The sequence below is a fragment of the Micropterus dolomieu genome, linkage group LG07, assembly GCF_021292245.1.
Source record: "Micropterus dolomieu isolate WLL.071019.BEF.003 ecotype Adirondacks linkage group LG07, ASM2129224v1, whole genome shotgun sequence".
Taxonomy (NCBI): Eukaryota; Metazoa; Chordata; class Actinopteri; order Centrarchiformes; family Centrarchidae; genus Micropterus; species Micropterus dolomieu.
In genome coordinates this window covers 23,137,969-23,157,183 of record NC_060156.1, presented here as the reverse complement: position 1 = coordinate 23,157,183, position 19,215 = coordinate 23,137,969, and the positions used below count along the sequence as shown (strand labels likewise).

Here is a 19,215-nt window from a genome sequence, read left to right as displayed (position 1 = left end):
CACTTCTGGTTCTGATTTTATATTGACCTATATAGATAATAAAATCATAACACTCTTGTGTGACCCCTTAAAATAGCACAAGACTCCTAAGGGTTAACTCAGCATAAGTCTACAGAATTAATAATTAAGACTAAAAAGAAAAGCTCTTTGATTTACAATATGGCAAGTCTACCTCTATGGTCCCAGTGTAACATATGACTTCCAATGACCAGCGGAGGCCCTGACAATAAAAATTCTGTCACATAAAGGTGTAAACATGCACACAAGCCTTAGTAGCTGCAGATATTTTACCCCTTTTCTGCAGCTTAACCCTTAATTATGCCTAATTCCCAACCTCCATATCACCAGTGTTAGGAAGGTTACTTTGGAAATATAATAGATAACTGATTATAAATTACCCTATTTAAAATGTAATAGTAGTCTATGTAATCTATTTCAATATCTTTATCAAAGTAATGTGACTTTTTACATTTAATTGCTTTTGAGCATTTTTTAATGGATGTTTTTAAGTGTTAACCATTTTCAAAAGACAGCTTAAGAGCCAATTTAATACCCCCACCCCCCACCCCACACATACACGCACACACTTGATCAGAACGTACATAAGCGCGCTACAGGACCGCTGGAGTCCACGTACTGTTGGCCATATTGCGAATGTAAAGTTTGGTATTTTATTAATGTGATTATATGGCTGCGAAAAGGGAACATATAAACTAGTGATTCCCAACCAGGGGTACCTTGAGCGGGAAAATAAAACAATGATAATAATTGCAAAATAATTTTCCTCAATAACAATGTAACAGGTGTTCAATATATCATCAAAAAATGTTTGATTTAATTCATTTGAATCACAAATGAATTGGCACTTAGTTTTTCTATTAAGATATTTATTTTGTTGAGGGGGAAAAGACAGAAAAAAGAGTTACTAATCATATTTTTTGAAAAAAGTTCTACCTCTGATTTATGAAGTGATTCACTGTTTTGCATCAAGTGTCATGTTCTGACCAAAAGTTTAAAACCACAATTAACCATCTGGTTTCTTCAATTTTCACTTAGGAGAAAAATCAGCCTTTAAACTTAAAAGAAATATTGATTTGACATTTGTTGTGCTAATTTTCCATCAATTAGTATGAAATTATTTTATTGTGAAAACATTTTTGGCCATAGGGAGTCGCCCAGCCCTACTTGTACCCCAGGGGTACTTCTGTGGTTACCAGGGGATGCGTGGAAAAAATCGTTAAGCTCAGCTAATTTGATTTGATAATATATCTACATATTTATCAACACACAAGTAAGATTACAAATTTGTGTAATGCTGATCTTCATAGTTAATGTCACAATAACTTACCAGTGGTGGTCTGCACAAGACATACTTAAAGACTACACAGACAAAAAGCTATTAGTAAAGATACTGTAAATGATATTGTAAACAGTTTTTTGTCATTCCAAACGGCGGTGCAAAATAACTAAAAAAAAAAAAAAAAATGCCATAAAGCCATCCCATGATCATAGACTTCACGTGAAAAAGGGGTATTTCAGACAACCTGATAGTCATTTGCAACCATGCTACTGTTGATTGTTTATAATACAAATGTGCTTAAATGTCGAGCAGGGTAACTGAAGTGAGTAGTTGCATCTAGCTAGTTAACCGCTACGCTAACGTTTTCTCCGTCTTTTGTTTAATCCCTCTTATTTGACTGCGGTAACCAGTTATACTTAGCATTTTTTTTTGTATTTTCCACGACATTTGGTTTGATTTACTATAATTTCGGACCGTTATCGTTGTTTGCAGCACCGCGTGAGAAAAGGATCGCATTTCAGTGACGTCTCCCTAAGATGGTCCAATTAGATCGGGGAACGCAGAACGAGCGTTGATGACGGTACTACAGGGTTTTTTTATTTTTTTTTTTCACCGTCTGGTCGGCCACCATTTTGGGAGTCAAAACACCCAACAAATAGCGCACACCTCCACGCTTCTCCGTGGCCTTACTATGGTTCACACGTGTGTGGTGGCAGGCTGCAGGAACAGAAGGACACCGGGCACCACCTTATCTTTCTACCGGTTCCCCCGGGACCCCGAGAGGAAGCAGCGCTGGATAGCTGCTGTGAACCGCGAGGGCTGGGTTCCGAACGACGGCAGTCGGCTGTGTAGTACTCACTTCATCTCAGGTATGAATGCTGTACAACGCCGAAATACAAAGTGTCCCACCGTTTTGTTTTGTTCCGGGTCAGATTAATGTTGCTGGAATTTCACATAGTCTAACTGAGCTATTCAAAATGCCTTTTCTTTAGATTTCAGGTCAGTGGATTATTGTTGTTTCTAAAGATTTCTGGTTTGATTAAATTTAGTAGGTACAGTGACATATGTGGTGTATTTACAACGGGCAATAGAAAACACTTGATTTAGGCGTCAATTGTAATTATTTTCTAAACTAGTTATGTTAATTCTAAATAGATATATAGATAGATAGATTTATTTCTAAGTTATTGAAACCAAAATGACTTGGACTATCTGCTAAAACGTCAAATCAGTTTTAAAACCAAAACTGTTTGCAGTTGGGAAGCTTTACATTTTCACATTAACTGATAATCAAATGTAAACTTAAAAAAGGTATGTGAACTTCATTCAACTCACATCTTGGGACTTGTGCCAATGTTTTCAATTCATTTGGACAAGACTGGAAAGTCTGTTTGGTTAGTAGTTCAAAGTAAACCTAAATAAGTGGTAAAACCTTGTTTCTTTCTTTGTTTCATTATTTACTTTGTCTGGTGGTGTCAAGTAAGATTTTAGTACTGTAGTTTTCCACAGGGTTGATGTAAAGTTATCTTAAAAGGGGAAACTCCAGAGATGCATTAGCTGCAGAGTTGTTTTTTAATTATTATGTTATTATATTCATCACATTGCACTCTTATTGGACTGTAAAATGTTACACGGATTACACGCACACACACACACACACACACACACACACACAGCACAACTATCGGGAAATTTGGGGTTCAGTATCTTGCCCAAGGACTGGGGGGACTCTGCCTATCTGTAACATACACAGTTTTTCTCAACAACAAAGTAATTAAGAATAAGATAAGGTTACTAAAGTTTGGATCCTGTAATGATATGAAACTTCCGCCTGTTTCATACTTATGTATAGTAATGTTCATAACTGAAGAAATATATTTTCCATCAGTGCAAGCCCTACATTTTCACACACAAGAAATCTCATTACACCGATCATAATTCTATCCCGAACCCAACAAATCTGTTGCTATCAAACTGTCTTATTGGGGGGGACAACATGGCTGCTTTCCCACTATAATTTGTCCTCAAACTCTACAAAAGTATACTGTTAGTGGTGGAACTGCCATAAAGAGACAGTTTCCCCCATTTACTACATCTTCTTTTTCCACATGCAGGTAAACAGGTGAAGAATCCACGTTCGCCAGATTATGTTCCTTCTGTGTTCACAGCAGCTCCCTTATCCCCAGAGATGAAGGAGCCAGGTGCCTTAGAGACCATGGACAAGCAGGAAGCACGTGTGGAGGCGGCCAACGCCTTGTTGTTCCTGCAGGGCCAGGGCAGGTCTGTGGGGGAGCAGGGCCAGGAAGAGCATCCTGACGAGAGGGAGCTGGGGGCCGTTGTGGAGGAAAGTGGGTCCTCCTCCCTAAGCACTGATGAAGACGATGACGATGAATCTGTGTGTGACAGCAAGAAAGGGAAGTTCGCTCAGACGTCCGATGCACCTGTTAACTTTGACGATATCCTGAAAGCCCTGAAGAAGGAGAACCAGGCCCTCAGGGAGTCTGTGGAGAAAATGTCCCTTTCTGAGAACTCGTTGAGGAACGATGCAGAGAAAGTAAAGTTCTACACTGGTTTACCCAACTACTTTGTCCTAGAGACGGTCATGTGGCTGCTGGCACCTCACATGGACGGGATGAAAAACATGAAGCTCTCCAAGTTCCAGCAGCTGCTGTTGACACTGATGCGTCTCCGTCTGGACCTCCGCAACCAGGACCTGGCCTACCGCTTTGGTGTTAAAGTCGGCACAGTAACCAGAATAGTTCACCAGATGGTCAACATCATGTCCTCCACTCTGGTGCCGACAGCCGTCTTCTGGCCTTCCAGAGCTGAGCTGCGGAAAAACCTTCCTGCAGCTCTGCGCACCTCCCACCCCGACTGCGCTGTCATCATAGACTGTTTCATGGTGCCTTTTGAGGAGCCGGTTTCCAGGGGCAGTCAGCAACAGCAGAGGATGGTGCCAAGTGCTCAGGGGGTGGGGACAAGTTATAATGTGTTAAAGTATCTGATTGGTGTGGCTCCGCAAGGCGTGGTCACATTTGTCTCTAGGGGCGTGCTGGGAAACGTCAGCGACAAAAGTCTGGCTGAGGGCTGCGGGTTTCTGTGCAAGCTCCTTCCAGGTGACGTGGTGTTGGCGAGTCGCGACCTCAACATTGCCGATTCTGTGGCCGCCCGCGGAGCCCTGTTTAAAATTTCTGCCAGCTGCCAAGGAGAGGCGTACGGCAGCTCAGAGAGCTCGCCACTGGCTGATACTTCCTCTGAGGCACTGAGTGTGCAGAGGCATGTGGAGAGGGTGATCTGCATGGTGAAGCAGAGGTACGCCATGCTCACAGGCCCTGTCGAGAGCCCCTTCACCACGGCCTCTGAACGCACGTCAAACCTCTCAACCTTTGATAAGATTGTGCAAGTAGCCTGTGCCTTAAACAACTTGTGCATCTCTGCTGCTCCACTAGAGTGATTCATACAGGAAATGCCTAGTGCTCCTTAATGCTGGTCAGGCATTTAACTTCCCTTTACTGCTTTGGACCTTTATTCCATGTTCTCCCACTACATCCCTGCGTCAACACTATGGTTACTACATGAACTTATTACATACCCAGTTTAATTTACTCTTTCAGTGTACGTGACTCCCTGTTATCTAAGTGGATTTGTACTCGAAAATAAGCGCACCTCTCCCAAATCCAGAAACCACTTTGTGAAGATGTGACATGACCCCTGATGGCAGGCTTGCAAAGGATGTTTTCTTTAGGCTTTGAATGAGAACTTTGTGAGTAACTTTTTTTTTCTTTTTTTTTTCTTTTCATTTGCCATTTGTAAAAAATTATATTGCAGTATTAAACTGCAGTTTGGGCGGTGCAGGCAATGTTCCTACTAATCCAATCCTATGTGATGCAAGACTTTTTTTATTTTTAAAATCTCTAACAAATACAATAACAGCAGCTAACTTTACTGATTACTTCCTCCCTCTCTTGCAGAAAGAGGGTTTGTTGGTTAAACCAGCTGTTTTGTCGCCTCCCTTCTTGTATATTTTGAGAACAGTGCGCACACACAATACAAAGAGATATAAAACAGGTTAAAACAAGAACAGCATGCATACAAGTTTCTGCTGCCTGTTCAGCATGCAGAAATAGAAACATGTTATGGTAAATGGGGGGCTTATGAGGGGTGTACATTTTTTGCCTGCCAGCTAGATTTCATAACAATAGAATATAGTCACTCCGGGATGATTAGCTACCAGTACAGGCAAACACCACCCACAGACCAATTTACTACCATATGGCCAGAGTTTGGTGTTAATTTATCTGCTGTGCTCGCTGGGTTTTTATCAACACACCTCATTTCCAGGTTGTTGTTTTTTTTCTGCAATAGCTTCTTGGTTAAATAGCAGATGTCCTCTTCAACAGGGCTTCATTGTTAATATTTACACAAACTAAACAGTCCTACAGAAATGTAAACTGCCGGGTGTTTTTTTTAAAAAAACAAACAAAAAACAACGAAATGGACCAAAAAGATATAATACTACAATGCCGCACTCATGGAGCCAGGTAAATGTTTGTCCACTCACTGGTTCCAATCTGGGCTGTATAATAAACATTGATGTCAACGTTTAGCACTCCACACTAGTGTTTTTACAGGTAACTTTAAAAAAAAAAAAAAGTTTAGCGTTTTCCCAAAATGGTTAAGTTGAAGGAACAAGCATGGTTGTTCCCCGTGTTTCTAGGTTGATTTTGTGTTGGTCTAACATCAACACAGCAGGGAGCAGGGCAAACTCTCAGAGACAGCTGTCAAAAACACTTGACAGGCAGGCCTTTGTGTACGGACATTAAGCCCCTTGGAGAATGTACATTTAATTTCTGACTGTTTAATTCTCATTGGCTTGTTTCAATGCATTCTGTTTAAATGATTATTGAACAGTTTTGGATCATGTGTGGCGTTTCAAGAATGGGTGCCCAGCCATTAAAGTGCATTTTTAAAAATATGTTTAATAAATTTAAGCCATGTAGGAGAAACTAGCAAGAGGCCGGTAGACGGGTAGGCCAGCCAATCATTTCATTGGGACCAAATGAAATGATTGGCTGTGATTATTACAGTGTGCGACACCCACAGAGAATGGATTTTCAAATATAACAAAAAAGCTACTAAACTAAACTGGACACCCCAGCTTTAAGCTAAGATATGGGCTTACATGTAGTCACATAAACTGAAAGATCTGTTTATAGCTTTAGAAAACATCTCATTATGATTTTAGAGTTACCTGGGTAAAGACCCTGCTCATTGAAGTGCGACTTTTGTTGTCCTGCATTGCTGGTGCCTTAGTTTGTAAAGCTGGGACTGTTGTTACAAATCAGCCTGTTTTTTTTCTTCTACAAATGTTTATTTTTGCATCGTACAATATGCTTTCGACACCTTACTCTGCTAAACAGTCAAGCACCTAAATGTTAACAAAGCACCCCTTATTCGTTATTCACCAAGTTTAGTGTGTGTACAGTAGGAAATTATAAAATTATGTTTTATATTATTCACCCTTCTAACATTTATTGTGTATACATTTTAAATGATGTCAATTAATTATACATAGATTATAACTATTTATATGTCTTACAAAAGAATTTCCCCTTGGGGATCAATAAAGTATTTCTGATTAAGAGAACATTTTGAGGGGTTAAATGGTACAACAGCGGTTCTTGTGCTTTGGCTCAGGACCCCAAAATCAATTTGAGAAAGTTTCTTCACATGATGAGAAGCTTGTTACAACAATAAACACTGAACTGGCTCAGTTCTGTTGCCAGGCTTTAAAATGTTGTTGCTTCATAAGCAGTGTGAGCTTCAGATATGTGTGCTATGGTAACCCAAAGTCGAATGTGCCTTCTGTTCTCAGGCCGCTGGATGTTCCCATCCATGGATGTCTTTCCTGAACAGTTATGTTTGTCTTGTGCATGTAACGTATGCTTGCATCAGACTGATTTTCTACGGTGGTTAGTGATGGTACTTATCACTGCTAATGTTAACTACCCTGTCGTTCTTCTGCTTACTCCAAACAAACCAGAAACTTATCAGCATTAACTTGTGAACTTGAGTGCTTCTTGGTTTTAAAGGAAGGAGAAGAGAGCTTTTTAGACAGGTGAATTGCTGCTAGACTGAGAGTAATCATTTGAAAGTGGGAGCAAGACAGTGGGATGGTTACTATGGCATCTTTTTCTTACAATCTAATATTTTATTTATTGCAGTTGCTGCTTCTGAAAGCATAATAATGCATCGCTTCCTCTATACTAGAGGATTGTGATCAGGCGAGATCTGCCAAATACTAGTTTAAATAATAGTGAAGAGCAAAACCTTTGTTAAATGAATGCTGGTTAAATCTATATTATGCTCTAGCAGAAAGAACACAACTTTTCATTTGTTGTTTTATATAAAGGAGAGTAGTGTTGAAGGTTCTTCCACAAAGCTCCTATAAAATGAGCAATGCAAGAGTTTCAAGGTTGAGTTGAATGAAATATCTTCACAGACAAACTAGTTAATGTTGGTGATTTTTGTAAACCCAATATTTTTTTTCCAGTTTCTCACACTGCATTTATGTTGCCCTGTTTGCCTTTTATTGTTATGGGTGCATGTGCTTCCATGATGTGTAACCTTAAAATTTGTAATTTCTTGGTCAGGTTTTCTTAGTTACTGCCTCTGTGACTGAAAAATTAAAAGTTTGAGAAATGCAACAGCCTTATTACTCTTCCTCAATGCTGATGAGTTGTCTGTGTGTGAATACTGTTAAAGTTTCGTGGTGCGTGTGCGGTCCCTTCTTTTGTTCATGTGATTGATACTTGATAATAGAGTATAGGCCCTTATTTGCATTAACACTGATTAATGGCCCCTGTCTCATTGGTAAAAATCCCTTCCAAGGCCAGAGAGGAGTGTCTGAGTAAAGTACTGATACGTTTTGATTTATCAAAGACAGAAATACATCGGAGGAAGCCCCGCCTAGAATATGCGGTCAGAGAGGTGTAAAAAAACAAAAATGAGACCTATCACTCTGTTGCTTTTTAGTCACTATGTGTAGAATATCAGAATTTGGCGTCCCCGATGGTAGACGGCAATATTTTCACCAGATTTTTATTTTCGCACAAATAGAAACTTAATAAGCCATTAGAATAATTCGAAAGTTGCTAAAGAGTCACACAAAAACCCTACACGTAATGGTTTTAAACATGTCCTAGATGTCACCCATTACAGAGATGTGCACTTATTGCAGTGAATGTAAATTGTATGGTTTAAAAAAAAAATCATTATCAGGATCTGCTCTTGGAAAAGCTGAGATGCACTTTCTTTCTGCCAATGTTAATCCCCTTTTCTTGGAGTATTTGCTTATTTTCTATATTATTATATATATATTCTAACAATAAAATAAATTATTTGTATAAAATAATTTTTTTTCCTTTTTTTTTTTTTTTTTTAAAGCACATTGAGTTTACATTGCTGTATAAAATGTGCTATGAAAGTAAAATTGACTTGATGTCTTCCACCAGTGGTTGTGGAATTTGCACAGTAAAATGTTAGAGCAAGCAAGTAGCTCACAGTTACTGTTGCAGTTTCCCCCAGAAAAAGAAAACAGCATAGCTGACCATTTCAAACCCTTTTACAGAATATAGGGTCACATTCAGGTAAATCAAATTGAGGATGAAGACTTTTGAAGTTATTTTGCATTTCGAGAATAAAGTCAACATAGTACCATTTCAACGTTACTCTCATCATTTTGACTTTATTCTCGTCATTTCCACTTTACACTCGAAATGCAAAATAAATAAAACACCTTCACCCTTTTAATGTGGCCCTAAAAATCCGTCGTGGAGATCCCATCAATCAAACAAGATAGGATTAACTATTTAAAAGCAAAACTGAGCCACTGAGTGAATCACCCTTCTTAATAGACGATCTTCGGCTCGCTGCTGACGTGCGTCGGTCCCTCACGTGACCTGAGGAATGTTAACAATGCAGCGAGTGTCCAACTTTGTGCTGCATTTCTGATCCTGCCTGGAGTCTGGGGAGAAAATGGAGGCTCATTTCATCAGATTTACACAGTTGCTCCGTCTTGTCTGAGCTCTTCAGCTGTCTCGTACGCGTTCACCCGCCGAGAAAAGGACTTTAAATCGTGTTTCGCTTGACGGGATTTACTCTCCAATCTTGAGTTATTCTCGCTACTTCTATCACATGGTAAGTTGAGACTATTTTTTTGGGGAGGGGAGTGGTGGTGTAAGTTATTTCCACGACTTGTTCCTGAGGAAAAAGTTCCGTCACTGGTGTGTTTTAAATTGAGGGATAACTTATAGGAAAAAAACCCTGTTCTCTCCCCTCCTTTCACTTTGGACCACTTTAAGGGTTAACGGGGCCAAAGTTACCCCACTACTTTCTGCATAGGAATGTGTGTCTGGTGTTGCAGCCTGGGATACAGTTGGGAAGGCCACAGGACGTTAAGTCAGGGGTTTCTGAGGGTTTCCATGTACTGGGGGCCCCAGGCAAAGACTGTAAACTACACAGACCCCATTTTGTAACGGGTTTAAAGCTTTGGCACACATGAAATAGTTCATAGTCAGTTTCCTACATTAACCCCTGGTGCTAATTTTCAAGTAATTGCAGGTATGCTGTAAGTTTTTGCTGCAGACCTCAATTTCGGGGACCTCTAAGGGGACCAAATCTCATATTCAGTTGTAATAAAGGAGATCCAGGAGCCGTCCATCTATACATTTGCTGCTAACATAACACCCTGTGCCCATTATATTATTATCATTATATATTGAAAGCACTGCATTCACCACTCTATAATAACTAAGATACAAAGGTGTGACATGTGGTTAAAAAAGGCTGTCAAGAGACATAAATGTGTCCAAGTTAACCCTGAAATCACTAGATCATTTTTTATTTTTCACTGAAAACACAATGGGAGAAATAGTATCTGGGTCTGTTTTTGGATTAAAAAAAAAAAAATAGGGGGAAACATTTGTTTTGAATTTGGTATTTCCGCTCTATTTCAAGCCTAAAGGCCTGCATAGTTTGGCACTGATGCAACCATGTGTTTCATTCAGGTGCGCTGCTACTACTACTACTCAGACACACAGTCTCTCTTTCTGTTTGACACACTTTTAACACACCGTTTTTTGACTTATCAGTCCAGGTGTTTTGATTTGTTAAGAACTCACCTGGCAGCAGGTAGATGGCGCCTTCAGTGCCAGCTGCCTCCTCTGAATGCTGAGCAGCAGGCCCGAGTTATGCAAACCAAATCATAACACTTAAGTTTTATTTAGACACCTTATGGTCATGCCAGTGTGTTTTCCTAAGGCGAGAGGTCACATTTTTGAAACAGCTAGGCCTGTTATACTTAGGCTATGGTGGTGCAACAGCGTGTTGTCAGGTATCAGGCCACAGCTGGATTTAATTGTGTCGGGCAGTGCAGAGGCATCTGTCAGGGAAGAACCACACAGGGATGACTGCAGTGGGAAATCCCCACCGGGCTACAGACAGATGCTGGCAGATGCCGGTTATAGCCATTTGAGCTGTGTTGTTCATTTTTAATGTACACCAGCAAGTAAGCAGGAAAGTAGAACAACAAGCTGGGTGGCAAAATGGCAAAGAAACCTGGTTGAATTTGATGTGCATGTGTGTCTGTTTCTGGTGATCAGTGAACACCATGGATTGTAGAACAATGCTGGTGTCAACTGAAGATTTTATGAGGGATGTTATGAATGCTGAAATTGGATTTACCATCTTTTCTGTACAACCTGTGCTCAGATTACAGAATCTCCCCATACATAAGGAGAAATGTAAGTTTATACACTGGCGAATTGCAAACATACCATGTTTACTGGGGGTGTTACTTTGTTTTTCACTCACAAGCTAATCTTGCGCTGCCTCTCATACATGCACTTTCTCTCCAACTGCAGTGAGCTTGACTCGCTTTGCTTTGTCTGTGATATATCTTGGAAGATACCTGTGAAAACCTGTAGGCCACACCAGGGTCACAGTTGCCATTTAGGAAGTTGTGTTCTTCCGCTATAATTTTCCAAATACAGCAGAGACATTACTCACCTCACTTCTCCAAAATCTGGCAAACTGGTTAGATATAAGGCTCTCTGGGTGTCACTGATCAAGTCTGGCAGCAGTCAGGAAGAGTCTGTTGAAGTACTCACATAGTCTAAGCTGAATATTGGTGGCAATTTCCGAAAATATTTCTTCTACAACATATTGTCATAGGGGGCAAATCTGGTCTTTCTGCAGCAAAACAAACGGCAGTGTATGTTGCACAGGGGAGGAAGTCTGAGTGGAGCTGAGGTCGGGTGAGTATGGGTGTAGTGTAGGCTTAGAGACCTGTCCATGAAGACACACAACACAAAACATGAATCTCTTTTCAGCTTAAGCACTCTCTACATAAGAATCTGGCAACAAGTTACACACTATGAGAAGTGCTTTAGATTATTTTAGGTATTTAAAGCCAAAGATCTTGTGGGGAGAAAAGTTGTCTTTGTGTGGTGGTGTTTTTTTTTTTTTTTTTTTTTTTGAGTCAACATCTAGTGGTCGATGGAGGAACTGCAGGTTAAGGTGATGAACTGTGGTTTTGGCATTTAATTAAGTGTTATTTTCCCAGAAAAGTATGAATAATCTGTTTAATTCGTTTTTTTTTTTGTGCAACTTATTTTAAAGTGTTTTTGAACTGACATTTTTGTGATATTTTGTGTGTGTGCAATGGAATTAATTACCATTTATTTAAATTGAGTACAGAGATAAGGCTTAGGTATGTATTGTTGCAGGTTAAGTTTGGAAGTATGCTGTGTATTTGTGGATGTGTTTATGAGTTGTGGCTTTCAGCAGTAGCAGTTATGTCTTTGCACATTTCTTTTCTGGTAAATTTGTAAAGTTGGATCAACACCCTCCTAAAGCCTATTTCCAGGCAGAGATCATTCATAATTCTTGTTGGGTTTTTTGGGGTTTATTTTGGTCTGCATAGACTGTCCCATGATTCAGTGGTGTGAGGTTACTTGTAGTTACTTGTGGAATGGAATGCCTACTGTTTCGGACATGGCGCCTGAAGCATCACAGGAATGGAGGCAGCAGATCCCAGTGATGGGGCAACATTTATGCAACTTTGCTCTACCCCACCACCCACCAATATTACAAAAAAAACATGTTTTTGTCTACACAAAGTTTAATCTGTACTAACAGTGAGGCCTCTGTCCTTCTTAGAAATGACCCGAAGGGATGTAGACTGCCAGGGAGGAGGTGAGTGGGGACTGACATGATCCCAGTACTGCTCTGCATCTACTGGGAAGTTGGGCTGGGCAATAAAACAAAAATGATAATTAGTGTCATATTTTTCCTCAAGAACAATATAACAAATGTTCAAGAAATGTTTAATTTTATTCCTTTGAATCACCAATGAATTAGCGCTTCATTTTTATATTAAGATATTTATTTTGTTGAGGGGGGAGAAGGTACTGAAGAAAAGCTTTTACTTAATTGTATTCATGCATATTTGTTGAAAAAAGATTTTATCATAATAATTTGGAATGTTCTAACTCAGATATGTGAAGTGATCCACTGTTTGTCATGTTCTGGCCATAAAGAACAGTTTAAAACCACAGTCAACCGTCTGGTTTCTTCAATCAGAAGCAAAAATCAGCCTTTAAACTTGAAAGAAGTAACATTTTTGGCCATATCGTCCAGCCCCACTGGGAAGTAGAGCTGGACGATTAATTAATTTAGCTTTTTAGTTTGAAGGAGGAGGAAGTAATGTGTCTAGTCGGGGACACAATTATGTTATGATGTTGTCCATTGCCGTCGTTCTATAGAAAAGATTAAAGAAAAAGGGTTTAATGGATGTCCTTTCAGTCTGCCTCGAACCTGACATACAACATGTATTTTTGAAATTTGTTTAGCATTTTATTTAGCTCTTTCGGTACTCTGTCTAATGTGACATTACTTTAAACTAATAACATCGCTGTGGCAAAGTGGAACCACTGTCTCTGTTTTGATAGCCGTTTATTACGTGACTTTACTACGAGCCGAGAAGTAGAAAACAGATCTGTTTTAGCCCCACTTCATTATTAGAAGGTACATCAGCTCACTTTTATGTGACTTATTAAAACTGAAATACCGTCTTCTTCTCCTGGTGATCTTTCGAGTGGACAGGATGTTAAAATAAACTCTATTCTAAAAGCAGGCGTTTTATGGTAGGGCCATATTTTTCACAGTAAAAGCTTTTCTTACACCATCACCAAGACTCTTTACTGATTTGCTTCACATGTCATTTACTCAGTAACATCATTAACTAACCTGTGAAGTGTTTGCTACAGAAGGACACTATTGACTGACCGGTCCCACAGTTACCGTTTTGTTTATCTTTTACTGTTCTTCACTATTTGGGGAAGTAAAGAAATCCTACACTGTGTGTGGGGGTTTAATTGATCGACATGCAAAATGCAACACAGCAGCTTTTAGGCACGGTGCCACTACTTTTTCACCAAAAGTTAACCCAGACATTTTGCCACAAGTAATGTATTAAACTAACTCACTGCTGAAACAGACATGACATGGGGTTAAAATGACGATGACGTGTGCATGACCTAAGCACGAAAGATGTCCTTATATATTTGAAATAACTGATTTGTTGAAGTAAATTTCTTCAATTCGTAAATTATTTTCATGTCAGGATAATTGTGGCTCAAATAACTAGGTGTGTTTCTTTTCCTGATCAACCTGCCAGTCATACCTTTTGAAATACAAGCAGATCAATTAAAGGTTGATTGTTTAACAAAATGGTTGGAATAGTAGAGAAGATTTTAAAACCACAGTCGTGTTGAAACATACCAGAATGTGATTATGTCTGGCGGTTTTTCCACATAGGTAACAAACCAGCAGACCGGACATCACCTGGCAGCCATATCTTCTCTGGTTATTTGAGGCTTGTGAGTTGCTCAGTTGGACAGGAAACCAACTTCCCTGTCAGTTTCAGGGTCTGCTGTCAAGAGGTTTTGCTTGGCTAGTAAAGTGAGACTTGTTAAAGTGGATCCCAAATGGAAGGAAGGAAAGAAAGAAAGAATGAAGAGGAACAAAAACCAAGCAATTAATGGTTACAAATGCTAAAGTGAACTCTTTCCTCGCCCTTAATCATATGGGATGTTCTTCCAGGTTTGGTTTTGTCACTTTGAAGGTTTGATGGGCTGCCATTACATTTGAACAACAAACGCTTGCAGCTTGGCTCTAGGGCATGGTCAGTCCATGCAAAATATCGCAACAACTGTTTGATGGATTGATGTGAAATTTTGTACATACTTTCATGTTCCCCAGAAAGTGACTCATGTTGACTTTGGTGATCCTCTGAATTCTCCTCTAGTGCCACCAGGAGGTTGATGATTTTGGTATTTGGTGAAACGTCTCGACTCAACTATTGGATGAATTGTTAGCATGTTAGCATGCTGATGTTAGCATTTAGCTCAAAGCGCTGCAGAGTTTCTAACATGGCTGTAGATTCTTATTTTCAGCCCACTAGTTACACCTAAGGGGATTGTGTCATGGGAGAGTTTTATTGTCTCAGGATGGTCTACGTTTTATTTTCAGAGACGTTTCCATACAGGCAAAACTAAATTCCTGTGGGAAACACTAAATCTTGGTTGTTTTTAAAGTGTGGAAATTGCTGAATAATTTGCTTTTAGCACAGGAGGGAAACCCTGGTATCAGCATGACCTTTAGATTCACAATTGTAACCAAATACAACTTTGTTTTTAAAATGTGCTCATTATCCGTAATTTTGTTGCTCCCTGTCTTCTTGTCATCTCTATTTAATGCTGCAAAAACCCTCCAAACATGTCAAATCTCACCAAGATGTAAGTGTTTTACTTTGGTCTGTGAGGCCTCACGTGAGGCTCCTGACAGGAACATGTGCATTTATTCTACACGTCATCACATCTGCCCTGAAGGATTAACAGTATTGTGGCAGAATGTGGGGTATGTTCCTCCAGATAAGAATGGTCAAATGGTGATTACATGTCTGTTCACAGGGGAGCATCACAGTGCAGAGAGCCTGACGCAGGGAGGACTTTTGACTGTTTTGACCCCACGTTGGAGCTTTGCGCTCTCACAAGGGTGTTTACCAGTGACCACGTAGCAGAAAAATGCAGTGACAGGCTGACTTTTGCAACCGCTGCTATTCATTGATAGGGTGCAGGTGTGGTTTTATGACCCCTAGCATTCTTGAATTATGCATGGGTACTGCTTATGCATTACAAATGCTGAATCTGACATCCAGGTTATACCACTCCTCTCAAACCAGTTCCCATGTGATGTTTGCCATACTTTTTAAGCATTACTGAAACTAATTTGTCTTAGTTTTTGACATATGAAATTAACGTCATGCTGATATCAGGCTGGAATATTCTTTGTTTTAAATACCAGCTATCAGCTGATCATGTCATCCACCTCTGATGTGATGTATGTGACTGTATAAAAAGGGAATTTTTTATTTTTTGGGGGGGGCACATTTATTCTTTCAATTCATCATATTTTGCTGTATACCAGAGACCTTTAATTCTTGTTGACATGAATGTGTCCAAATATAAAGACGTGCATGACCACAGTCTCCATGCTCTAACTCCATCCCTTCCCTTCACAGGCAAAGATTGGCAGCATCATGGTTTGGCTCCGTGGTGCCCTGGTGGCTGGCTGCATTTCCTGGAATACGCTGGAACCTGAGCCTTGAAAGACACACCATGGAATGCCTGTAGTGCCACACCTCACCGCCACCCAGCCCACAAGCATCAGCGGGAATCAAAATCACAAAGAGAGACACAAACAAATAAGGGACACCGAGGAGGACTCCCAAATCTGTGCTCCTGGAGACTCTATCTATTTAGGTCAGCCAGCTTGAAAGGGATCTTTGTGGAAGGTGTAGCAGAGAGTGCCAGTGTGCGTGTGTTTCCCTTTTAGAATAGGGGCCTGCCCTGGGCACTGAAGCCATGAGGCCCAAGACTTTCCCAGCTGCCCCGTATGTAGGCAACACACGCCAGAGGCTTCAGGAGATCAAGGAGGGTCTGAAGCAGCCAGCCAAACTAGTGAGCCAGGCCCTGCACGGGGGCAGCTCCCGGACAGATAGCAGCAGGGGGGCCGACTGCAAGAGCGGGAAAGACACAGCCAGCCGACAGCAGCAGCTCCGACCCCCGCAAAAGTTCAACAACTACCAGAATGCTCTGCGAGAAATCCGCAAGTCTCTCATGCCCTTTGCCAATGAGTCTGGCCCATCTTCTGGGTCAGGGCACCCTGCAGGCGCTGGGGAGGTCAACCGGCAGATGCTGCAGGAGCTGGTCAACGCCGGCTGTGACCAGGTAAGCCAAAGACGGAGGAGGAGAGTGTTTGTGAGCATGCATGTTTGTGCATATATGGGTTTGTGTCTTGACAGTTTGTAGGATTTTATGTGCCTGTCCTGTGAATGAATGTGCTTCATTTGGTGCACTTTTTGTATAGCAAGGTAACCATATCCTTTTAATAGCTATAGCTGTACTAGTACCTTGCAGGAAATGTTGTAGAGAGCTTTATGGCAATATTGGAACAGAAAGAGAAAATATGTAACAAACAAATCATTATCTTCTTTTAAAGTAGAATATAAATGAATAAAAATGTGTATAGATGAGAATTTCCTCCATAAAGAACAAATGTCAACTTGGTTGAATAAGCGTTCTCAAAAAACACCTGAGTTGGCACCAAACAAAATTTGACCAAATCTAATTTTAGATTTATGTTTTTGCAACTGCAAGCTTGTTTGATTTACAGGAAGCAGTTGAGACATCTGTCAGTCTTAATGGATGATATTTAATTGAACCCTCCACACAAACACAAAGTTTTAACATTTAGTAATCCTAACTGATAGAGTTACTGTTGTGGTTTATTTTGTTTTCATTGCCATTGTGCTATTGTCACATGTTTTTTTTTGTATTGCAATATATTGTGCCAAGATGATTTTCAAACCCCTATTGTGTGCGAATGTGTGAGACGTTCACAAGAACCGGAGAAGCTGTGGATGTACTGTAGTGTCGATTAACACGGTGGATATAATATGTTATTATGTTGCTCTGTTGCTTTAAAAGCCACTTTGCTCAGATGTTGAAAGTGACTCTGCCTCCTTCAGTCAGGACTTTCTAATGAAAGAAGTCAAGAGTGCCAAACGCTCTTAGATGCAATACAATACAAGTCTTTGCTGCCAAGTGTACAGTGCTGTGGTTGCATAACTCAGGCCTGAGCATTGAAATACCAGGTGGGTTTCCCAAGTGGGGTGTTTAGCGTTTTCTCCCTCCATCCTGCTTGAGGAATGCAAGAGCGCCATCAAACGTCTCTGGAGAATAGTGAGATGGGAGTGTGTTTCCATGGAACGTGAGTGCCTGTTTTACCCTCAACTTTCAGAAATGACTAAAGGCTTCATGTGGATGCTGTTAATCAGGCGTCACTGCACTTGAGTTGAAGGAGTCAAACCACAAAATTAAATCTCCAAATTTTATACAGCTCCCATATTTACAGCATATGTTTTGAAAGTCTAATTTTAGGGTGTTTAAACATAGAAAGTATGTAAGACTACTACTATTCATCACACCTGTTACAAAGCTGTGGATAAGGAGACAGAAATTCATCATGTTGCACCGTGTTGTTATATTTGGCCTGAAACTAAAAGCACTCTCAATTCAGCAATAAAGATGTTTTTTTATTTAACCTTTATTTAACCAGGTGAGGCTCATTGAGATTAAAATCTCTTTTGCAAGAGACACCTGGCCACCAAGACGCAGCATAAAAGAACATACAGGACAAGTTTCCAACATATAAAAGACAGCAAGTATACACATAAATAACAGAAGCCCCTGTGTTGAATAAGGTAGAATACAGCCTTTACAAACAAAGACACTGACCAATATTCACCTGCTCCATATCCTTCAGAATTGACAGAACAAACAAAAGAAATAAAGACTGTCAGTTTCAATGAGTTCTGAAGAAGATTTCAAAGAGCAGGGGCAGCAAACATGAAGGCTTTTTTGCCTAGTTCTGTACGGACAAGGGGGACCAACAAGTGTAGGACGTCCTTAAAACGTAATCCATAATGCCCCTGAGTACTTGCTTAAAAAATACGCAGATACGTAAGAGCTAGTCCAAGAAGTGCCTTATAGATGAAATACAGACGATGCCTATACCTTCTTGCATTGAGAGGGCCATTGAGCTTTATAGTAAGGAGTACAATGATGTGTCCTATAGCTACAGCCCGTGAAAAACCGCAATGCACAATGATACACAACATCCAATTTCTGTAGGCATTGGGCAGAAGCGCTCGTATATCAGATCACCATAATCTGATATGGGAAGAAAAGTGCCATCACCAGTTATTTTCTAGCTCTGGTGGATAAGCATGATTTTGATCTGTAGAGACAGCCAACCTTCATCTTAAGCTTAGAAACCAGGTTGCTAATGAGTTCTGAAACACAGTTGACAGTCCATGACTATACCTGAATATTTATAACTGTTGACTAACTCAATTTTATAACTGTGCAAGGAGGACTGCATTGGTGAGTGTTTGTTAGTACAGTGTACTATTGGAAGATGAATTAGCAGTTTGAAAATGCCATGCCACTAAGATTTATTCTGCTACGAGATTCACTGGAAATGAGTGAGGATGTCTGTCATACTGAATGAGCACTAACGGCAGGAATCCACTGACTCCGGCTACGGCAAATTACGGCTGCGCCACGGTTTTGATGTGTCCACAGCCTGGCGTCAAAGTCAACTGGAAGCGTTTCAGCAGCGGAGTGTGCAGCCTGCCCCACATTATTTTCTTCTTATTAATTTGTCCTTTTTGTGCTTCTACTACCTTCTTCAGGCTCTCTGTGACACCCTTTCGTTCTGTCAAATTC

The 19,215-nt window shown here is 40.3% G+C and overlaps 2 protein-coding genes across 4 annotated transcripts in view; both read left to right on the top strand.

Annotated features, from left to right (window-relative positions):
- Positions 1-1,029: 1,029 nt before the first annotated feature.
- On the top strand, positions 1,030-8,007 carry LOC123974235. 3 transcript variants are annotated; one of them, XM_046054795.1, is made up of 2 exons: positions 1,030-2,169; positions 3,472-8,007. In XM_046054795.1, the coding sequence occupies exons 1-2, from the start codon at positions 1,875-1,877 to the stop codon at positions 4,752-4,754; spliced, it is 1,578 nt and encodes a 525-aa protein (XP_045910751.1). In that variant the 5' UTR covers positions 1,030-1,874; the 3' UTR covers positions 4,755-8,007. The 3 variants fall into 3 exon arrangements, with proteins under 3 accessions (XP_045910751.1, XP_045910750.1, XP_045910748.1); XM_046054794.1 differs by having other exon boundaries at positions 3,469-8,007; XM_046054792.1 differs by having other exon boundaries at positions 3,415-8,007.
- Positions 8,008-9,300: 1,293 nt separating this feature from the next.
- The window catches only part of lats2 (large tumor suppressor kinase 2), a 32,180-nt gene continuing 22,265 nt past the window's right edge, over positions 9,301-19,215 (top strand). The window contains exons 1-2 of the mRNA XM_046053651.1: positions 9,301-9,499; positions 15,945-16,653. Coding sequence (XP_045909607.1) covers positions 16,288-16,653 — 366 coding nt within the window. The 5' untranslated portion in view covers positions 9,301-9,499; positions 15,945-16,287. The remainder of the gene's footprint in view (positions 9,500-15,944; positions 16,654-19,215) is intronic.

Bases quoted from the DNA above. Each gene is read 5' to 3' on its own strand.
- LOC123974235 (XM_046054792.1), top strand. From the start codon at position 1,875: ATGACGGTACTACAGGGTTTTTTTATTTTTTTTTTTCACCGTCTGGTC. The intron at 2,170-3,414 runs GTATGAATGCTG...TTCCACATGCAG, and splicing joins TAGTACTCACTTCATCTCAG to GTAAACAGGTGAAGAATCCA.